The 17503-nt window shown below is 42.8% G+C and overlaps 2 protein-coding genes across 4 annotated transcripts; both read left to right on the top strand.

Annotated features, from left to right (window-relative positions):
• The first annotated feature begins 2944 nt into the window (after nt 1-2944).
• LOC134286842 (uncharacterized) lies at nt 2945-9079 on the top strand. Its single transcript, XM_062848528.1, has 4 exons — nt 2945-3031; nt 3533-3601; nt 3874-9003; nt 9071-9079. Exons 1-4 carry the CDS (start codon nt 2945-2947, stop codon nt 9077-9079), a joined length of 5295 nt encoding a protein of 1764 aa, XP_062704512.1.
• A 7-nt stretch (nt 9080-9086) lies between these two features.
• LOC115269702 (uncharacterized) lies at nt 9087-10801 on the top strand. Of its 3 annotated transcripts, XM_062853315.1 has the most exons (4): nt 9087-10264; nt 10332-10411; nt 10471-10539; nt 10601-10801. In XM_062853315.1, exon 1 carries the CDS (start codon nt 9115-9117, stop codon nt 9982-9984), a length of 870 nt encoding a protein of 289 aa, XP_062709299.1. In that variant the 5' UTR covers nt 9087-9114; the 3' UTR covers nt 9985-10264; nt 10332-10411; nt 10471-10539; nt 10601-10801. The 3 variants fall into 3 exon arrangements, with proteins under 3 accessions (XP_062709299.1, XP_062709297.1, XP_062709298.1); XM_062853313.1 differs by having other exon boundaries at nt 10332-10801; XM_062853314.1 differs by having other exon boundaries at nt 9087-10539.
• Nucleotides 10802-17503: the final 6702 nt, after the last annotated feature.

Below are 17503 nucleotides of genomic sequence, written 5' to 3'. Positions count from 1 at the left end.
TCAACAACAGAATAATACGAATCGAGACCAACGGCAACGACCCCAGCGAACAAAAAGGTCTTGCGATTGGAAACTCGGTACGTGGAACTGCCGATCTCTCAACTTCATTGGGAGCACCCGCATACTCGCCGATCTAAGGACTGTTCAATAAAGAAAGTGGACACCTGTTTTTCAATAGAAAATATTTATTTTCGAACAAATTCATAAGTTTATTTTTTATATAAGACAATCAATTCACGCCGAATTCACGTGAGTTTGAACATTTACTTCGCATTTCTGGAGAACGCTCGGACTTTCTTCTTGATACCTCCCATTAGATTCTGCACAACTTTCTCCGTAACCTTTCGTTGTGCCGCAGACCAAATTTTCTTGAAACAATCAACTGATCTTGCTTCTCTTCCATCTTTTTTGAGATGCCGCTTAATTATTGTCCAGTATCTTTTCACAGGACGCAGTTCAGGGAAGTGTGGCGGATTTTGCCATTTTTCGACAAAATCGACTTTTTCCGTCTTGAACATCTCTAGTGTAGAAGAAACGTAATAAGCGGATGTCAGATCCGGCCAAAACAATGGAGGATCCGTATGTTTTCGATAGCTGGGTAGAAGTCGTTTTTTGATGCATTCCTTTATGTAATTTTTACCGTTGATTGTTCCCAAGGGGGAGTCGCTGAGCACATCTTTACTTGTGCCAATTATTTTCAGTGTACCAACGGGTATTGAATTGTGCCTCAGTGTGCCCCGAAGTGCCACTGCTTGATGATTCAGATTTTGCTTGGCAACTACCAAGACAACCAACTGTTTGTTTTCATTTTGCAGGTCAAATGCACATGGTTGCCTAGTTTTTTCACCTAAACTCAAGTGTCAAAATTGTGCCTCAGAGTGCCACTCAGAGTGCCGCTGTGTGCCACACAGCGTATAAGACGGTGTGCTTGTGACGGTGTGTTCCAAGCGATTAGCCCCTTGATTGTTCCTGTTGTGAAATACGAAGAACTGTTTAAGCCGCATGAGCAATTGGCTTGCCACACCAAAAACTTTTTCCCAATTTTTTTGGTTCTGATGTACCCTACATCATCCAGCACATCTGTCCCATGCTCAGCGTTGAAAAATTGCGGTCCCGGAACTGTACTAGTATGCCAATGCTCGAAACGACAACTTTTTGGAACACCATTTGTGCAGAATTTATCTGCTAGTCGCTAAGCTAATCCAACCCATCGCTCGAAATTTCTCATTTTTTTCAGTTTTCTTTGAATGTGTTGCCGAAGTAAACAATGTTTTTACACACAGAGCAAAAATTCACAATTCTTTGTTTAGTTTTAACTCTAAACTGTTGGTAAACAGATGTCCACTTTCTTTAATGAACAGTCCTTACTTAAGGACCGCGGGTTCGGCATCGTAGCGCTGCAGGAGGTGTGTTGGACAGGATCCATGGTGCGAACGTTTAGAGGTAATCATTCCATCTACCAGAGCTGCGGCTACACACGCGAGCTGGGAACAGCTTTCATCGTGATGGGTGATATGCAGAGGCGCGTGTTCGGTTGGCGGCCGATCGACGAAAGAATGTGCAGGTTGAGGATCAAGGGCCGATTCTTCAACTTCAGCATAATAAACGTGCACAGCCCACACTCCGGAAGCCGTGATGATGACAAAGACGCATTTTACGCGCAGCTCGAACGCGTGTACGATCGCTGCCCAAGCCACGACGTCAAGATCATCATAGGAGATTTAAACGGGTAGGCCAGGAGGAGGAATTCAGACCGACGATTGGTAAGTTCAGCGCCCACCTGCAGACGAACGAAAACGGCCTGCGACTCATTGATTTCGCCGCCTCCAAAAATATGGCCATACGTAGCACCTTTTTCCAACACAGCCTCCCTTACCGTTACACCTGGAGATCACCACAGCAGACGGAATCTCAAATCGATCACGTTTTGATTGACGGACGGCACTTCTCCGACATTATCGACGTCAGGACCTATCGTGGCGCCAACATCGACTCCGACCACTATCTGGTGATGGTCAAACTGCGCCCAAAACTCTCCGTCATCAACAATGTACGGTACCGGCGACCGCCACGGTAGAACCTAGAGTGACTGAAACAACCGGATGTCGCCTCAGCATACGCGCAGAATCTCGAGGCCGCGTCGCCAGACGCGGGCGAGCTCGATGAAGCCCCTCTAGAGGACTGCTGGAGTACAGTGAAAGCAGTAATCAACGACGCAGCCGAGAGCACCATCGGGTACGTAATCGACGAAACGAATGGTGCAGAACGGTTTTGAGGGAGAAGAACGCAGCGAGGGCGGTAATGCTGCAGCAAGGGACTCGACAGAACGTGGAACGTTATAAACAGAAGCGGAAACAGCAGACCCGCCTCTTTCGGGAGAAAAAGCGCCGCCTGGAAAAAGCGGAGTGTGAAGAAGTGGAACTGCTGTGCCGTTCCCAAGAGACACGGAAGTTCTACCAGAAGCTCAACGCATCCCGCAACGGCTTCGTGCCGCGAGCCGAAATATGCAGGGATAAAGACGGAGGCCTCTTGACGGACGGACGTGAGGTGATCGAAAGGTGGAGAACGTACAGGGTGCGTGCGATATTTTTACACTAAATCATATCGTAATCATAAAACACGTTTTAAAAATAAGTCGACAATAGATCTATACTGAATGATTTTTTCGCGAACAATTATGATTATTCCAATGATTTAGGAAGAAAAAAGTGGTCCTAATATCGATAACCTTTTTTGAACGATCCTGAGAACCGTTGCAAGTCCGTTTTAGTGTTGTTCTCTATATTTTGGTCAACAATTGTGTTATTTTAGGTAAAACTAGAATATTTTTTTTTCGAGGAGCTCCAATGGTATCATCGTTATGTGTGCCGTTCAAAAAATAACCCATAAATTTGAAAAAGAGGTTTCTAGAAAACGAAAATGCGAACAACTTGAGTATAAATATATGGAGCAGCTGCATACTATCTGTTCTGGCAGCACTGCACGAGCGCCGGTTACCACACGGCATGATTTGGACGATGAGGCAGCGAGCGTAAGTGTCGGTTGACAGGTGTCAGAGTGACGGAAGAGATGACAGTATTGAAAGAGAGATGGAAAGCCGTCAAAGGAGAGTTGAAAGGAAAACATAAACAAAGGTAGTGCATAGAAGATAGGTGGTCGAGATAAGAGGAATAAAGTGGAAGAAAATTGAATTAGTTACCATTTGCGAAATTTGATGATAGGGCAGTTTAAGGAAAGTAACTTGAAATAGAATAGTTCCGCGGGTGATTTGTTAGTGGATTCTTGAATTCGGATCAGATTTGGTCAGATGATCACAAACTAATACAGTAAGTAGGAAAGTTTATATGCATTTTAGAGCGGAAAGTAACAAAAATATTTCGTTGTATTTCCAAGCCGCGGAGTAAAATTTAGTGGTTGATGAGCTGGAGGCCCGACGGGAAGAGACAGTTTAGACAACAGACTTGAGAAACCAGGTAAATGAAGAGTTTAGAGAAAGTTGATGTATTGAACGTAAACATAACATTGATAACAGATATCGACGCACGACGAGGACGAGACTTTGCACAGTGGTCCAAATCGGAGTATTTCGAGGACAAAATTCGTAAGTTTATTTATTATAACAAATTGATATGGACTCAAATACAAATGTAATAATTTATTAGGTGGCTACGTTGCCTGCAAAGGAAGGTAGAAGGGAAGCCAATAGAGGAGAAAATCAAACTAAAATTGTAAGTGAATTCATACTAAACAAGTTGTATTATCATTGACGAAAATGTCAAATTTATTACTTACAGTTTGATCTGCCACAATAAAAGGCCGATTCACAAAAATTGTTTGCGCCGATTTTGATCCGAACAAAATCAAAAATTTTAGCTCGGATTCTTCGGAATGGCTTCCTCACCCTCCAAGACCGAGCAATGTTTGTTCTGCTCGATGTCGGAGTCGATGTCTGAGGACGTAAACTGGGTCCAATGTGGGAAGTGTCAACACTGGGCACATTTTTCTTGCGCTGGTGTTGATCAAGGGGTTGTCAACAGTGATTGGCGGTGCCCACAGTGTCTCCCAAGTAGTGCGCAGCAGCTGAAAGTTCCGGATGCAGCGGCCAAGAAGCGGAGCAAGAAGTCCGGCCAAAGAAGCGATGGAGGGTCCGACCTGGGAGCTGGCTCTGATGTGGATCCGATTGAGAAGCAGTTGGAAGAGGAGCAACTCGCCAAGGAGAAGGCCTTTGCAAAGCAGATGGCGGCGCGGAAGAAGCTACTTGCCCGGCAGAAGGCATGGAAGGAAGAGCAGCAGAGGCAAGAACAGGAGATGCGTGAGCTGGAACTCCAGGTTCAACGCGAAATGGAGGAGCAGCAGTTGGAGCACGAACAGAAGTTGCTGGACGCCCAACTGGCAGCAGAGCAAGAGTTCGTGAAGAAGCGCGAAGCGATTCGAAGGCAGTTTACGAGCAGCGTCAACCGAGTCAACGCGCTGAAAGGCCAAGAAAGCGCTGTTGGCGAAGCTTCGGAGGACCATCCGAAGAAGAGAGTGAAGGAGTGGCTGAAGGATCAGTCAGTGGCAGTCGACAAGCCGTCGACCGCGGATTTTCGGGGAGCGTACCCGAAAGGAGACGAACCATTTGGAACGGGATGCTCGAAGCAAGTTGGCAAGCCAAAGCCAATGTCGAAAGTGCCGGTGATCACGGAATTTGAAGATGGCTCAAGTGAGGACAGCGACAGTGATGGCGACAGCAGCAGCGACGAGTCGTTCAAAGACGTTCGTGCGGAGAGCAGCCGGCGAGGCAGTCTGCGAAGGAGCAGAGTTGCTGACGGGCCGGGGCCAAGAGTTGGCCGAATCTACGGAGAGCAGCTAGACGATCGAGCGGAAAGCAGCCGGCATAGCAGTCTGCGGAGAAGCAGAGGTGCTGAAGGGCCAGGGCCAAGCGTTGGTCGGATCTCCAGGGAGCAACTAGCTGCTCGAAAAGCAGTGTCGCAACACCTTCCAAAGTTTCGGGGAGAAGCAGAAGTCTGGCCGCTGTTCATTAGCAGCTTCGAATACACGACGGCGGCGTGCGGATTTTCGAATCTGGAGAACTTGAAGCGGCTACAGGACTGCTTGCAAGGCGACGCACTGGAGGCTGTGAGAAGCAGGCTGGTTCTACCAGACTCAGTTCCGGACGTGATTGCAGATTTACGGAACTTGTTCGGCAAGCCGGAGAAGCTGTTGAAGACGCTGCTGACGAAGGTGAGAAACGCTCCAGCGCCGAGAGCCGATCGGCTGGAAACCTTCATAAGTTTCGGCATCACCGTAAAGCAATTGTGCGATCATCTCGAGGCGGCACAGCTCAACGACCACCTCAACAACCCGATGCTAGTGCAGGAGCTGGTCGACAAATTGCCGCCGAGCTACAAGCTGGATTGGGTCCGGTATAAGCGCGGCAGAGTGGACAGTCCGCTGAGGATGTTCACTCGATTCACAACCGACATCGTTTCCGACGTCTCCGAGGTGACGGAGTTCTCAACGCTGTCAGTGAATGAGCGAGCGCGGCCTGGGAGAGAGAATCCGAGGAGAAAGGAGTTTGTACATGTGCACGAATCCGAGCGGAAGCAGAGCGAAGGTTCTCGCAGCGAGATGGCCAGCCGGCCATGTTGGATATGCAAGCGAACGGATCATCTCATCCGTAACTGCAATGAGTTCAGACGAATGAACGTCGTGGAGCGGCTACGCGAAGTCGAGAGGCAGAAACTTTGTGGAATCTGCCTGAACAAGCACAGTGGAGGTCGGTGTTCGTCGAAGATCCGGTGTATGATGGGGAATTGCCGGGGCGGTCATCATCCTCTGCTGCACCGAGTGGAAGAATCAGTGCAGCTGCAAAAAGCGAAGTCGGACTGCACGGTTATCTTCCGAATGATGTCAGTGACGCTCTACGTCGGCAAGCGACAGTACGATACCGTCGCGTTTCTGGACGAAGGTTCGTCGGCGACGCTGGTGGATGATGCAGTGGCAAAACGGCTGAAGGCAGAAGGAACACTCGAGCCGCTGATAGTCACGTGGACCGGCAATATGAACCGGTTTGAGAACGAGTCTCGGACCGTAGAGATTTCCATGTCGGCGAAGGGCTCGAAGGAAAAGTATCCGCTGTTCAATACGCGAACGGTATCAGAGTTGCAGCTGCCCAAACAGAACATTCGGTACGCAGAGGTGGTCAAGCGATACTCACATCTCGCGGGAGTGCCGGCAAAGGACTTTCCCTCAGGTGTGCCTACGATCCTCATCGGACTGGATAATCTGCATCTGTTCGCGCCGCTGGAGTCACGGGTTGGAAAGCCGAATGAGCCGATCGCCGTTCGGTCGAAGATGGGCTGGACGATTTACGGTTCCGAAAAGCGGAGACCGATGGTGCAGACGTACCTGAACCTTCACTCCGTCGCACCAGTGAGCAATCAGGAGCTCCATGACATGATGCGGGAGCAATACGTGTTGGAAGAAGCGCCGAATACATCGTTCGCCGTACCAGAGCCATCGGAAGAGAAGCGGGCTCGACAGATATTCGAGTCGACGACGAAGCGAGTGGGCAATCGTTTTGAAACGGGTCTTCTGTGGCGAAGCGACGAAAGGCGATTTCCCGACAGTTACCCTATGGCCGACCGAAGGATGAAGGCACTTGATCGAAAGTTGGAGCGAAGCCCAGCGCTGAAGGAGAACGTGTGTCGGCAGATAGAGGAATACCAGTCGAAGGGATACGCTCACAAAGCAACTGAGGTGGAGCTGGCGGAAACACCACAGGGAACTGCGTGGTATCTGCCGCTGAACGTCGTAGTGAACCCTAGGAAACCGGGCAAAGTCCGCTTGGTTTGGGACGCTGCTGCGTCGGTGAACGGGATCTCCTTGAATTCCGAGCTGCTTAAAGGTCCGGATATGTTGGTTCCGCTGCCACGAGTGATCTGCCATTTCCGAGAACGTCCGATCGCCTTCGGTGGTGACATCCAGGAAATGTACCACCAAATTCGCATCAGATCGGAGGACAAGCAGGCGCAGCGGTTTCTCTTCAGGGCGAACAGTGACGAAGCTCCGCAGGTATACGTTATGGACGTAGCGACTTTCGGCTCAACGTGTTCACCCAGTTCAGCACAGTACGTGAAGAATCTGAACGCCGAGCAGTATTCGGAACAGTATCCGGAAGCGGCCGTAGCGATAGTCAAGCGTCACTACGTCGACGACTATTACGATAGCGTGGACACTGTGGAAGAAGCGATCCAGAGAGCTAGTGAGGTGAAATACGTTCACTCCCGCGGTGGCTTTCACATCAGGAACTGGGTTTCGAATTCAGAGGCGGTCCTGGAGGAACTCGGGGAGCGAAGCAGGGAAACAGCAGTTCATTTTAGCCTGGACAAGAGCACGGAATACGAACGGGTGCTGGGAATCGTATGGGATACGGTCGAAGACACTTTCTGCTTTGCCACCGCGTCGAAACCAGAGTATTCAACCGTCCTTCGAGGAGGAGTACGCCCGACCAAACGAATCGTGCTCAGTATCGTGATGGCGCAGTTCGACCCTATGGGATTCCTGGCGCCAGTAACAATACTAGGAAAGATGCTGATTCAAGATCTTTGGCGGACAGGCTGTCAGTGGGACGACGTGGTCGACGATGCGGCGTTCAACAAATGGAAACGGTGGACGAACATTCTGGCCGAAGTTCGAGCATTCAAGCTTCCACGGAGCTACTTTGGCAGTGCACGGTCGGAAGAGATCCAGGACGTGCAGCTGCATATATTTGCGGATGCGAGCGAGACAGCGTACGGATGCGTGGCGTATTTCCGAGCCATGGTACGAGGAGAAGTGATGTGCGCGCTAGTGACCAGTCGTGCAAAGGTGGCGCCGTTGAAGCAGCTGTCGATTCCGCGACTGGAACTTCTGGCAGCGGTGCTTGCTGCACGGATGTCGCAAACGGTGCGTGAAAACCACAATTTCGTCATCACCAAGGTGGCGTTCTGGGTGGATGCAGAGGTCGTGCTTTCCTGGATTCGATCTGATCAGCGTCGGTATAAGCAGTTCGTCGGTTTCCGCATCGGAGAGATCCTGAGCCTGACGAGGCTGGCAGACTGGCGATGGGTGCCCACGAAGCTGAACGTAGCTGATCAGCTGACAAAGTGGGGCAAGGATCCGGATACAAAGCCAAGCAGCGATTGGGTGAGAGGACAGCAGTTTCTGTACGAGAGCGAGGAAGATTGGCCGAGGAAGAGTATGCCACCGGCGAACACGACGGAGGAGTTACGCGTGCACCTACTGCTGCACGATGTGAAGGTTCCAGCGGTTCTCGTGGACGCGAGCCGCTTTTCGAAGTGGACGGTTCTGGTACGAACAGTGGCCTGCGTGTATCGATTCGTGTCGAACTGCAGGCGAAGGAAGGAAAGGCTGCCGGCTGAAACGCTACGAGCAACGAGCGGCCAGTTGAAGGTGCGGATGGCATCCGCAGGAGCGTCAGTTCGCATACCACTGAAACAAGAGGAGTATGAGAAGGCGGAGCGGTGTCTTTTAAAAGTAGCGCAGTCGGAGAGCTTCATCGACGAGCTGAAAGTGCTGTGGAAGAACAAAGACCGATCGGTGGACCGATGGATAGCGATCGAGAGGTCCAGTCCGCTGTACAAGCTGACTCCGATGATCGATGAGGATGGATTGATTCGGATCGAAGGCCGAACCGAGAGGGCGGAATTTCTACCGTTCGACCTACGATTTCCGGTGATTCTACCGGACAACCATCGGATTACGCAGCTGATCGTTCAGCATTACCACGAGCGGAGTGGCCATGGATACCGTCAGGCGGTGAAGAACGAATTGCGGCAGCTGTTCTACATTCTCCACGTCGATGCTGTAGTCCGGAAAGTGGCAGCTTCTTGTGTATGGTGCAAGGTGAATCGTTGTCGGCCTGACACTCCAAGAATGGCGGCACTGCCAGTGCAGCGACTGACGCCGAATCTACGGCCGTTCAGCTACGTCGGAGTCGATTACCTGGGGCCGTTCGACGTGACCATAGGGCGCAGAACGGAGAAGAGGTGGATCGCACTGTTCACCTGCATGGTAACACGCGCAGTGCATTTAGAGGTGGCGTTTGGACTAACGACGCAGTCTTGTTTGATGGCGATACACCGGTTCATCGGCCGCCGTGGCTGGCCGGTCGAGTTTTTCTCGGACAACGGGACGAATCTCAGAGGAGCCAGCAAGGAAGTGGTGGAGTCTGTGCAGGGCATCAGCGATGACTGTGCAGACCAACTGACGAACGCGAGGACGAAGTGGACGTTCAACCCCCCGGCCGCACCGCACATGGGTGGCGTTTGGGAGCGGTTGGTACGTTCTGTGAAGGAAGCGCTTACAGCGCTCGATGACGGAAGAAGGCTAACGGACGAGATTCTGCAGACGGCGATCGTTGAGGCGGAGGACATCATCAACTCCCGTCCGTTGACATACTTGTCGCAGGAGTCCGTAGAAGCAGAAGCACTCACTCCGAACCATTTTCTGAGAGGTGCATCTCCGAACCAACCGTGCGTGACACGGCCATCTCCCCAACCGGCGGAGGCCCTTCGGGACGCGTTCCAGCGTTCACAGCAGTTAGCCAGCGTAATTTGGGAACGATGCATCAAGGAGTACGTGCCATCGTTGAACCAGAGGACAAAGTGGTTCGGCGAATCGAGGCCATTGCGAGTTGGAGAGGTAGTGTACGTGGTCGAGGGTGCTAACCGGAAGTGCTGGGTCCGTGGAGTAGTTGAAGAAGTCATCGCGTCCGGCGACGGAAGAATCCGTCAAGCGTGGGTGCGTACCAGCACCGGAAGGTACAAACGTGCGGCAGTGAAGCTGGCCAGAATGGAGATAGATAGTGGTAACCCTGAGCCGGAAGTGGCCTCCGGGACAGAATTACGGGCCGGGGAATGTTCTGGCAGCACTGCACGAGCGCCGGTTACCACACGGCATGATTTGGACGATGAGGCAGCGAGCGTAAGTGTCGGTTGACAGGTGTCAGAGTGACGGAAGAGATGACAGTATTGAAAGAGAGATGGAAAGCCGTCAAAGGAGAGTTGAAAGGAAAACATAAACAAAGGTAGTGCATAGAAGATAGGTGGTCGAGATAAGAGGAATAAAGTGGAAGAAAATTGAATTAGTTACCATTTGCGAAATTTGATGATAGGGCAGTTTAAGGAAAGTAACTTGAAATAGAATAGTTCCGCGGGTGATTTGTTAGTGGATTCTTGAATTCGGATCAGATTTGGTCAGATGATCACAAACTAATACAGTAAGTAGGAAAGTTTATATGCATTTTAGAGCGGAAAGTAACAAAAATATTTCGTTGTATTTCCAAGCCGCGGAGTAAAATTTAGTGGTTGATGAGCTGGAGGCCCGACGGGAAGAGACAGTTTAGACAACAGACTTGAGAAACCAGGTAAATGAAGAGTTTAGAGAAAGTTGATGTATTGAACGTAAACATAACATTGATAACAGATATCGACGCACGACGAGGACGAGACTTTGCACAGTGGTCCAAATCGGAGTATTTCGAGGACAAAATTCGTAAGTTTATTTATTATAACAAATTGATATGGACTCAAATACAAATGTAATAATTTATTAGGTGGCTACGTTGCCTGCAAAGGAAGGTAGAAGGGAAGCCAATAGAGGAGAAAATCAAACTAAAATTGTAAGTGAATTCATACTAAACAAGTTGTATTATCATTGACGAAAATGTCAAATTTATTACTTACAGTTTGATCTGCCACAATAAAAGGCCGATTCACAAAAATTGTTTGCGCCGATTTTGATCCGAACACTATCTGTATTTTCTCAGCTGTCAAGAACGCTATGAAGCTGATTTTCTCAGTGTAGTTGGGGGATTCCATAGGCTTGTTACCTACAAAAAACTACATCGCTGGAATGAAAGATAGCGGAGAAATAACTGGAAGAAGTCGGAAATTCTAATTTGAGCAATGGTATTCTATTATTGTAGTATTGCTCAAACATTTATGAGAAAATATGAGAAATATATCCTAAGTCTGACCATCTCAATTTGCTGTTTTAGACTCCCATAAGCTACATCACAAATTTGAGCTGAATTGATAAGGTCTTAGGTATCGCTCGACTAGTCTGAAGTTTTTATGGTAAAACTGGTACAAATATGTGCAGGAATGGCATAGTTTTAGTTTTCTGCCACTAGATGGCATTGGAAGCGTTCAATAACCCTTATTTTTAGTATTATAGTTTATTGCATTGCTAACTGGACTGCGACAAAGTGCGGAATCTCAAATAAAAGTGCGATATTGCATCAAATCGTTCCGGTGTCTTCACCGCACTTATTCATCACGAGCTAATGAATAAGTGCGGTGAAGACACCGGAACGATCTGACGCAAAATCGCACTTTTATTTGAGATTCCGCACTTCATCGTCGCACTTACAGGGGATACTCAAAATAACTGGGACAGGTAAAATTTTCACTTTTCAAAAAATGTTCAACTCGCTGTAACATTTCGAAAAGGGCATCAAATATTCTCAAATTTTTACTGTAAGTTCATCAACTAGTTGTGTATCAGTGGTCCAATTTTGGAAAAGATCGGGCTATTCCACACGAAGTAAGAAAGATTCTAGAAAAGGGTGTAATTATCCGATATCCAACTTTGAGCTGTTATATCTCCGGATTCAATGAACCGAATGCAATGAAATTTTGATCATTTATGACTTATATAATGAACTTTGAAAAACAGTTGACTTAATTTGAAATTATAAATAAGAAAAAAAGTTATGGCGATTTCATTTATACTTTGTTTTTTCAGTAAATTTATCTATTTTTCATAAGCATCCCATTACTTTTTCAATTTAATGAAGGCTATTTGGTTGCTTTCCTTTGAAACATAAATATATTAGAGGGAATTCGAGGGAATTTAAATGAACTATAATTACTATCTCGATTTTTGAAACATTGATGAAGTTTTGGATAAATTGGTAATATATTAGAAAAATAATATAATCGAAATAATTTTCTTTCGTGTGAAGAATTCTAAGTTTAGTCAAATGTTTTTAATAGCTCATTATATAAGTCATAAATGATCAAAATTTCATTGCATTCGGATCATTGAATCCGGAGTTATAACAGCTCAAAATTGGCTATCGGATAACACTGGTAGACAGTGGATCACGCACTTTGACCACTTGTTCCATTTCTGATGGATTTTGGCCCGCTGATTCCGAATCTGACTTCGGAATTGCTGTAACACGTACAGTTTTTGAGAAAAATAAAGTTTTTTTTTTTACAAAATTTCATATTTTCATAAAAAATAAACTATTGTCTTTATATTATTATTTTTTTATCTGCTCATCTCAACCAATATTTATATTCGATAGATTTTGATCCACTGATTTAGAATCTGACCTTAGAATTTCAGTAACACGAACAGTTTTTAAAAAAAGGGGTTTTATTCACAAAATTTCATATTTTCAGAGAAAATAAAATTATTGTCTTTTTAAATTTGAAGTTTTTATCTACTCATCTTAACCAATATTTTTTATCAAATAGATTATGATCCACTTATTCGTAATCTGACATAAGAATTACTGTAACACGTAAATATTTTTCAAAAAATATTATATTTTCATAGAAAATTAAATATTGTCTTTTTAGTTTTATTTTTTTAATCTGCTTATCTTAACCAATATTCATATTCAATAGATTCTCGCATACTGATTCAGAATTCTGAAACGCATACAGTTTTTGAGCGAAATAGGGTTTTATTCACAAAATTCCATTTTTTCTTAAAAAAAATGAAATATTGTCTTTATAATTTTAATTTTTCTCTGCTCATCATAAACAATAATTATTTTAATGGATTTTGATCCATTGATTCGTAATCTGACATAAGAATTTGTGTAACACGTAAACTTTCTAAGAAAAATAGAGTTTTATTCACAAAATTTCATATTTTCATAGAAAATGAAATCTTGTCTTCATAATTTTAAATAACTGATTCAGAATGTGACTTAAGAATTTGTGTAACACGTACAATTTTTGAGAAAAATGGAATATTATTTATAAAATTTCATAGAAAATAAACTATTGTCTTTACAATTTTTATTGAATGATTTGATTGATTTATCTTTATTTGAGAGACTTTCAGCCCTTGGACAATTTTTATTTGCTAATCTTAAACAATATTTATATTCAATGAATTTTTATTTACTGATTCGGAAACTAACCTAAGAATTTTTGTAACACGTTCAATTTTTGAGAAAAATGGGGAATTAATTCGCAAAATTTTATATTTTCATAAAAAAAATACCACAGACAAACAGACGTAACACTTGCGAAATTTCCATCGACCATGCTTATAACCAAGGATCGGTATATTCGCCTCACTCCATTCATATTCACTCCTCTTTGCTGAAGCGAATCGAGAAAGATGCAGCAAACGGATCGTCGTGATCAAACACGCAACCCCATCACCAGTGGGAAGCGATGAGCCAGCTGCTTGACATGAATATTCGTTGCCATTCGTCGCAGTTTGGATCGCAAGCGAATGAATGAATGGCGAATGGTGAAGAATGCTGGTGAGCGATCGAAGCGGCTATTATCACAAGTAGAAGAGAATTTCTGCATGTAATGCATACATTTTTACTGTAATGTTGCTGAAATGCTAGATTAGCAAAGAAAATAATTCGAAAACATCAAAAATTCGTATGCACAATATCAATCGCATCACTCACGAATCGCATTCGCTTGCGATGCGAATGTGGACGAATGAGTAATTTCCAAATGTGGCATCCCACCGTTCGCCTGAGTTTGCTGTCGTCGCTGACATGCATACACACGAACTAAAGCGACAACCGTTCGCTGCTGACTGTCTTCGAATGTGGAAAAAGATGAAAAGTGGAAATCAGGAACCTTGCTTTTAACGATCATTTTAAATTTTCATAGTTGTGGCTTTCACAACCAGAGGCGCGCTCATCGTTTTTCTATGCGTTTGACGTTTCACACTAGCGCCTTCTGTTGACGATATTGCACAACACAGTGATTCGTGCAACTTTTCCACCAGGTGATGGTAGTGATTAGAATAACTAGCCACAGAAGTCCAATGTTGCGACTGTTCGTGTGACCAACATCTAGTTTGCCACGCCCTTACAGCATTGTTTACCAAAACAATAGATCCTCTACAAGATGGGCATTAAATAGTCAATTACTGCAGTTAATGTTAATAAAATAATTAATTAGGGAAAGTGACTACAGCGCCATTGGAGTTCTAGTGTATTACTATTTGGTAGTGTGAACTGGGCGATGGATTTCCATGAAAATCGTTCAAGGTGTTACGTCTGTTTGTCTGTGAAAATACTGTGTTGTTAATATCATTTTTTATCTACTAACCATAACCAATATTTATATTCAAACGATTTTGATCCACTGATTCGGAATCTGACCTAAGGTTTTGTGTTTAACACGTACAGTTTTTGGACTGAGTTCACGAATTAGCACGGTACGTATCCCCGTCGTGAAAAGAAAACCTGACTGTGCAAATACATAAGAACAATTCGCTGAATTCTTATCATACCGTATAATTTCTGTAGCACGTACAGATTTTGAGAAAAATAGAATTATATTTACAACATCACATATGGTCATTGAAAATAAAATATTGTCTTTATTTTTTTAAATGTACTGCTCATAGAAACAAAAATTCATATAAAATATTATTTGATGAGCTGATTTAGATTTATTGCTCAGAAACTCTGTAAAACGTACAGTTTTTGTAAAAAAAAGGTGAAGCACATTTTTTACATAAAAAAATGAATTTATGAAAAAAAAAATTATTTTCATGAGAATGTGAAATTTTGTTGATGAAACCCAACTAGAAAAAAAATGAATGTGTTACAGCAATTCTAAGGTAAGAATAAGGAATAAGTGGATACATTAAACACAATCTATTACGATCTAGTGAAAAGCTGTCCATTAATGACGTAGGGGTAGGGGTTTATGGAAGGAGGGGAATTTGAGAAATCTTTCGCGCCATACAAATAAAAAGTGGGTTCTCATACAAAAAACTGAACGTGGTACAGAAATTCTGAGGTTAGAATAAAACCCTATTTTTCTCAAAAATTTTAAATGTTACAGAAATTCTTAGGTCAGTTTCCGAATCAGTGGACCAAAATCTATGAAGTATAAATATTGGTTAAGATGAGCAGATAAAAAAAAATTATAGAGACCATATTTTATTTTCTTTAAAAATATTAAATTTTATAATTAAAACCCCATTGTTCTCAAAACCTGTACGAGTTACTGAATTCTTAGGTCAGATTTTTAATCAGTGCACTGATCCACTGCAGTGGATCAAAATCGTTTGAATATAGATATTAGTTATGATGAGCAGATAAAAAATTTAAAATTGTAAAATTATTATTTTATTTCACAAAATTTCACGTGTTACAGAAGCTATAAGGTGAGTTTCCGAATCGATGGATGACAATCCATTAAATATAAATATTGATTAAGATGAGCAGATAAAAAATTTAAAATTATAAAGATAATAGTTTATTTCCCACAAAAATATGAATTTCATGAATAAAACTCCATTTTTTTTCAAAAATTTCACGGGTCACTGAAATTTTTTGTTCAGATTCTGAATCAGAGAAATAAAATATATTGAAAATAAATATTGGTTACGATCAGCAGATAAAATGAAATAAAACTAAAAAGACATTATTTTATTTTCCATGGAAAATATGAAATATGATGAATAAAACCATATTTTCTCAAAAATTTCACGTGTTACTGAAATTCTTAGGTCAGATTCTATATCAGTGGATCAAAATCTATTGAATATAACTATTGGTTATGATAAGCAGATGAAAAATTCAAAATTATAGAGACAAGATTTTGTTTTGTATGAAAATATGAAATTTTGTGAATAAAACTCTATTTTTCTCAAAAAAAATTACGTGTTATAGAAATTATTAGGTCAGATTTCGAGTCATTATATGAAAATCTAATAAATATAAATATTGGTTTAGAAGGGCAGATTAAAAAAATAAAACAAAATGACAATAGTTTACTTTCTTTATAAATATGAAATTTTGTGAAAAAACTACATTTTCTCAAAAAATTTACGAGTTACTGAAATTCTTAGGTTAGATTTCGAATCAGTGGATTAAAATCAACTGCATAAAAATATTGGTTATGATTCGCAGATACAATAAATAAAATTATGATGACAATAGTTTTTAGAAGTATGGTGAATAAAACCCCATTATCTCAAAAGATCACGTGTTACTGAAATTCTTTGTTCAGATTCTGAATCAGTGGAACAAAATCTATTGAAAATAAATTTTGGTTATGATCAGCAGATAAAATAAAATAAAATTATAAAGACAATATTTTATTTTCTATGAAAATATGAAATATGATGCATAAAACCCTATTTTTCAACAATTTTACGTGTTAGAGAAAGTCTTAGGTAAGATTCTAAGTCAGTATATAAAAATCTAATAAATATTAATATTGCTTAAGATGAGCAGATAAAAAAATGAAAATTATAAAGACAATATTTTATTTTCCATGAAATTATAAAATATGGTGAATAAATCCTTATTTTCTCAAAATTTTACGTGTTATTGAAATTCTTAGGTTAGATTCTGAATCAGTGGATCAAAATTTATTGAGTATAACTATTGGTTATGATGAGCAGATCAAAAATTCAAAATTATAAAGTCAAGATTTTGTTTTGTATGAAAATATAAAATTTTGTGAATAAAACTTTATTTTTCTCAAAAAAGTTACGTGTTACTGAAATTCTTAGGTCACATTCCGAGTCAGTATATGAAAATTTAATAAATTTTAATATTGCTTAAGATGAGCAGATAAAAAAAATAAAATTATAAAGACAATAGTTCATTGAAAATGAGGGGAATGGCAGATCCGGATTTTTTGTGAATTTCGCTACTTTTCTTTCAAACCCCCAAATAATAGCTTCTAAGAAATTATTTTTTTTAATATCCTTCCCAAACCCCCATCTATCCGTCGCTATCCGTTTCTAACCGTGTCCAAACCTCCAACGATTTGAAAGCGCTCACGGTGGTTTCATCGTGAACGCACTCTAGTAAAGATGTTTTAACGAAAGAGAAATGTCAAAACAAAAAAAAAAACATTAATCAAAACAGCGAGCAAAACAGCGATGTCGGAATCCTCCTGATCGACTCGTTGATCCTTACCCGGAACGACCCGGAATCGGAATCATCGGAAAAATCTCCCGCTCAGATGAAAAGTAAGTTATTATAAACTGAATAAAAAAAACATAAACGAACGATTTAATGGACTATGAAGGCTCACACTCTCACCTCACGCATCAACCTGCCAGCAAGCTTTCTAGCTTCATCCCCCGATTAAATCGAGGATTAAATACAACTACAGCTGTAACAAATGCGAACAACTTGAAGGTAATCCGGGAGGTCATGGACACAGCTCATTGCTTTCCCTCTATCGACTACCAGCACGGAAGTACGTCC

Source organism: Aedes albopictus, chromosome 2, assembly GCF_035046485.1.
Source record: "Aedes albopictus strain Foshan chromosome 2, AalbF5, whole genome shotgun sequence".
Lineage (NCBI taxonomy): Eukaryota > Metazoa > Arthropoda > Insecta > Diptera > Culicidae > Aedes > Aedes albopictus.
The sequence above is the reverse complement of the archived record's forward strand: the minus strand, read 5'-3'. Positions and strand labels throughout refer to the sequence as shown.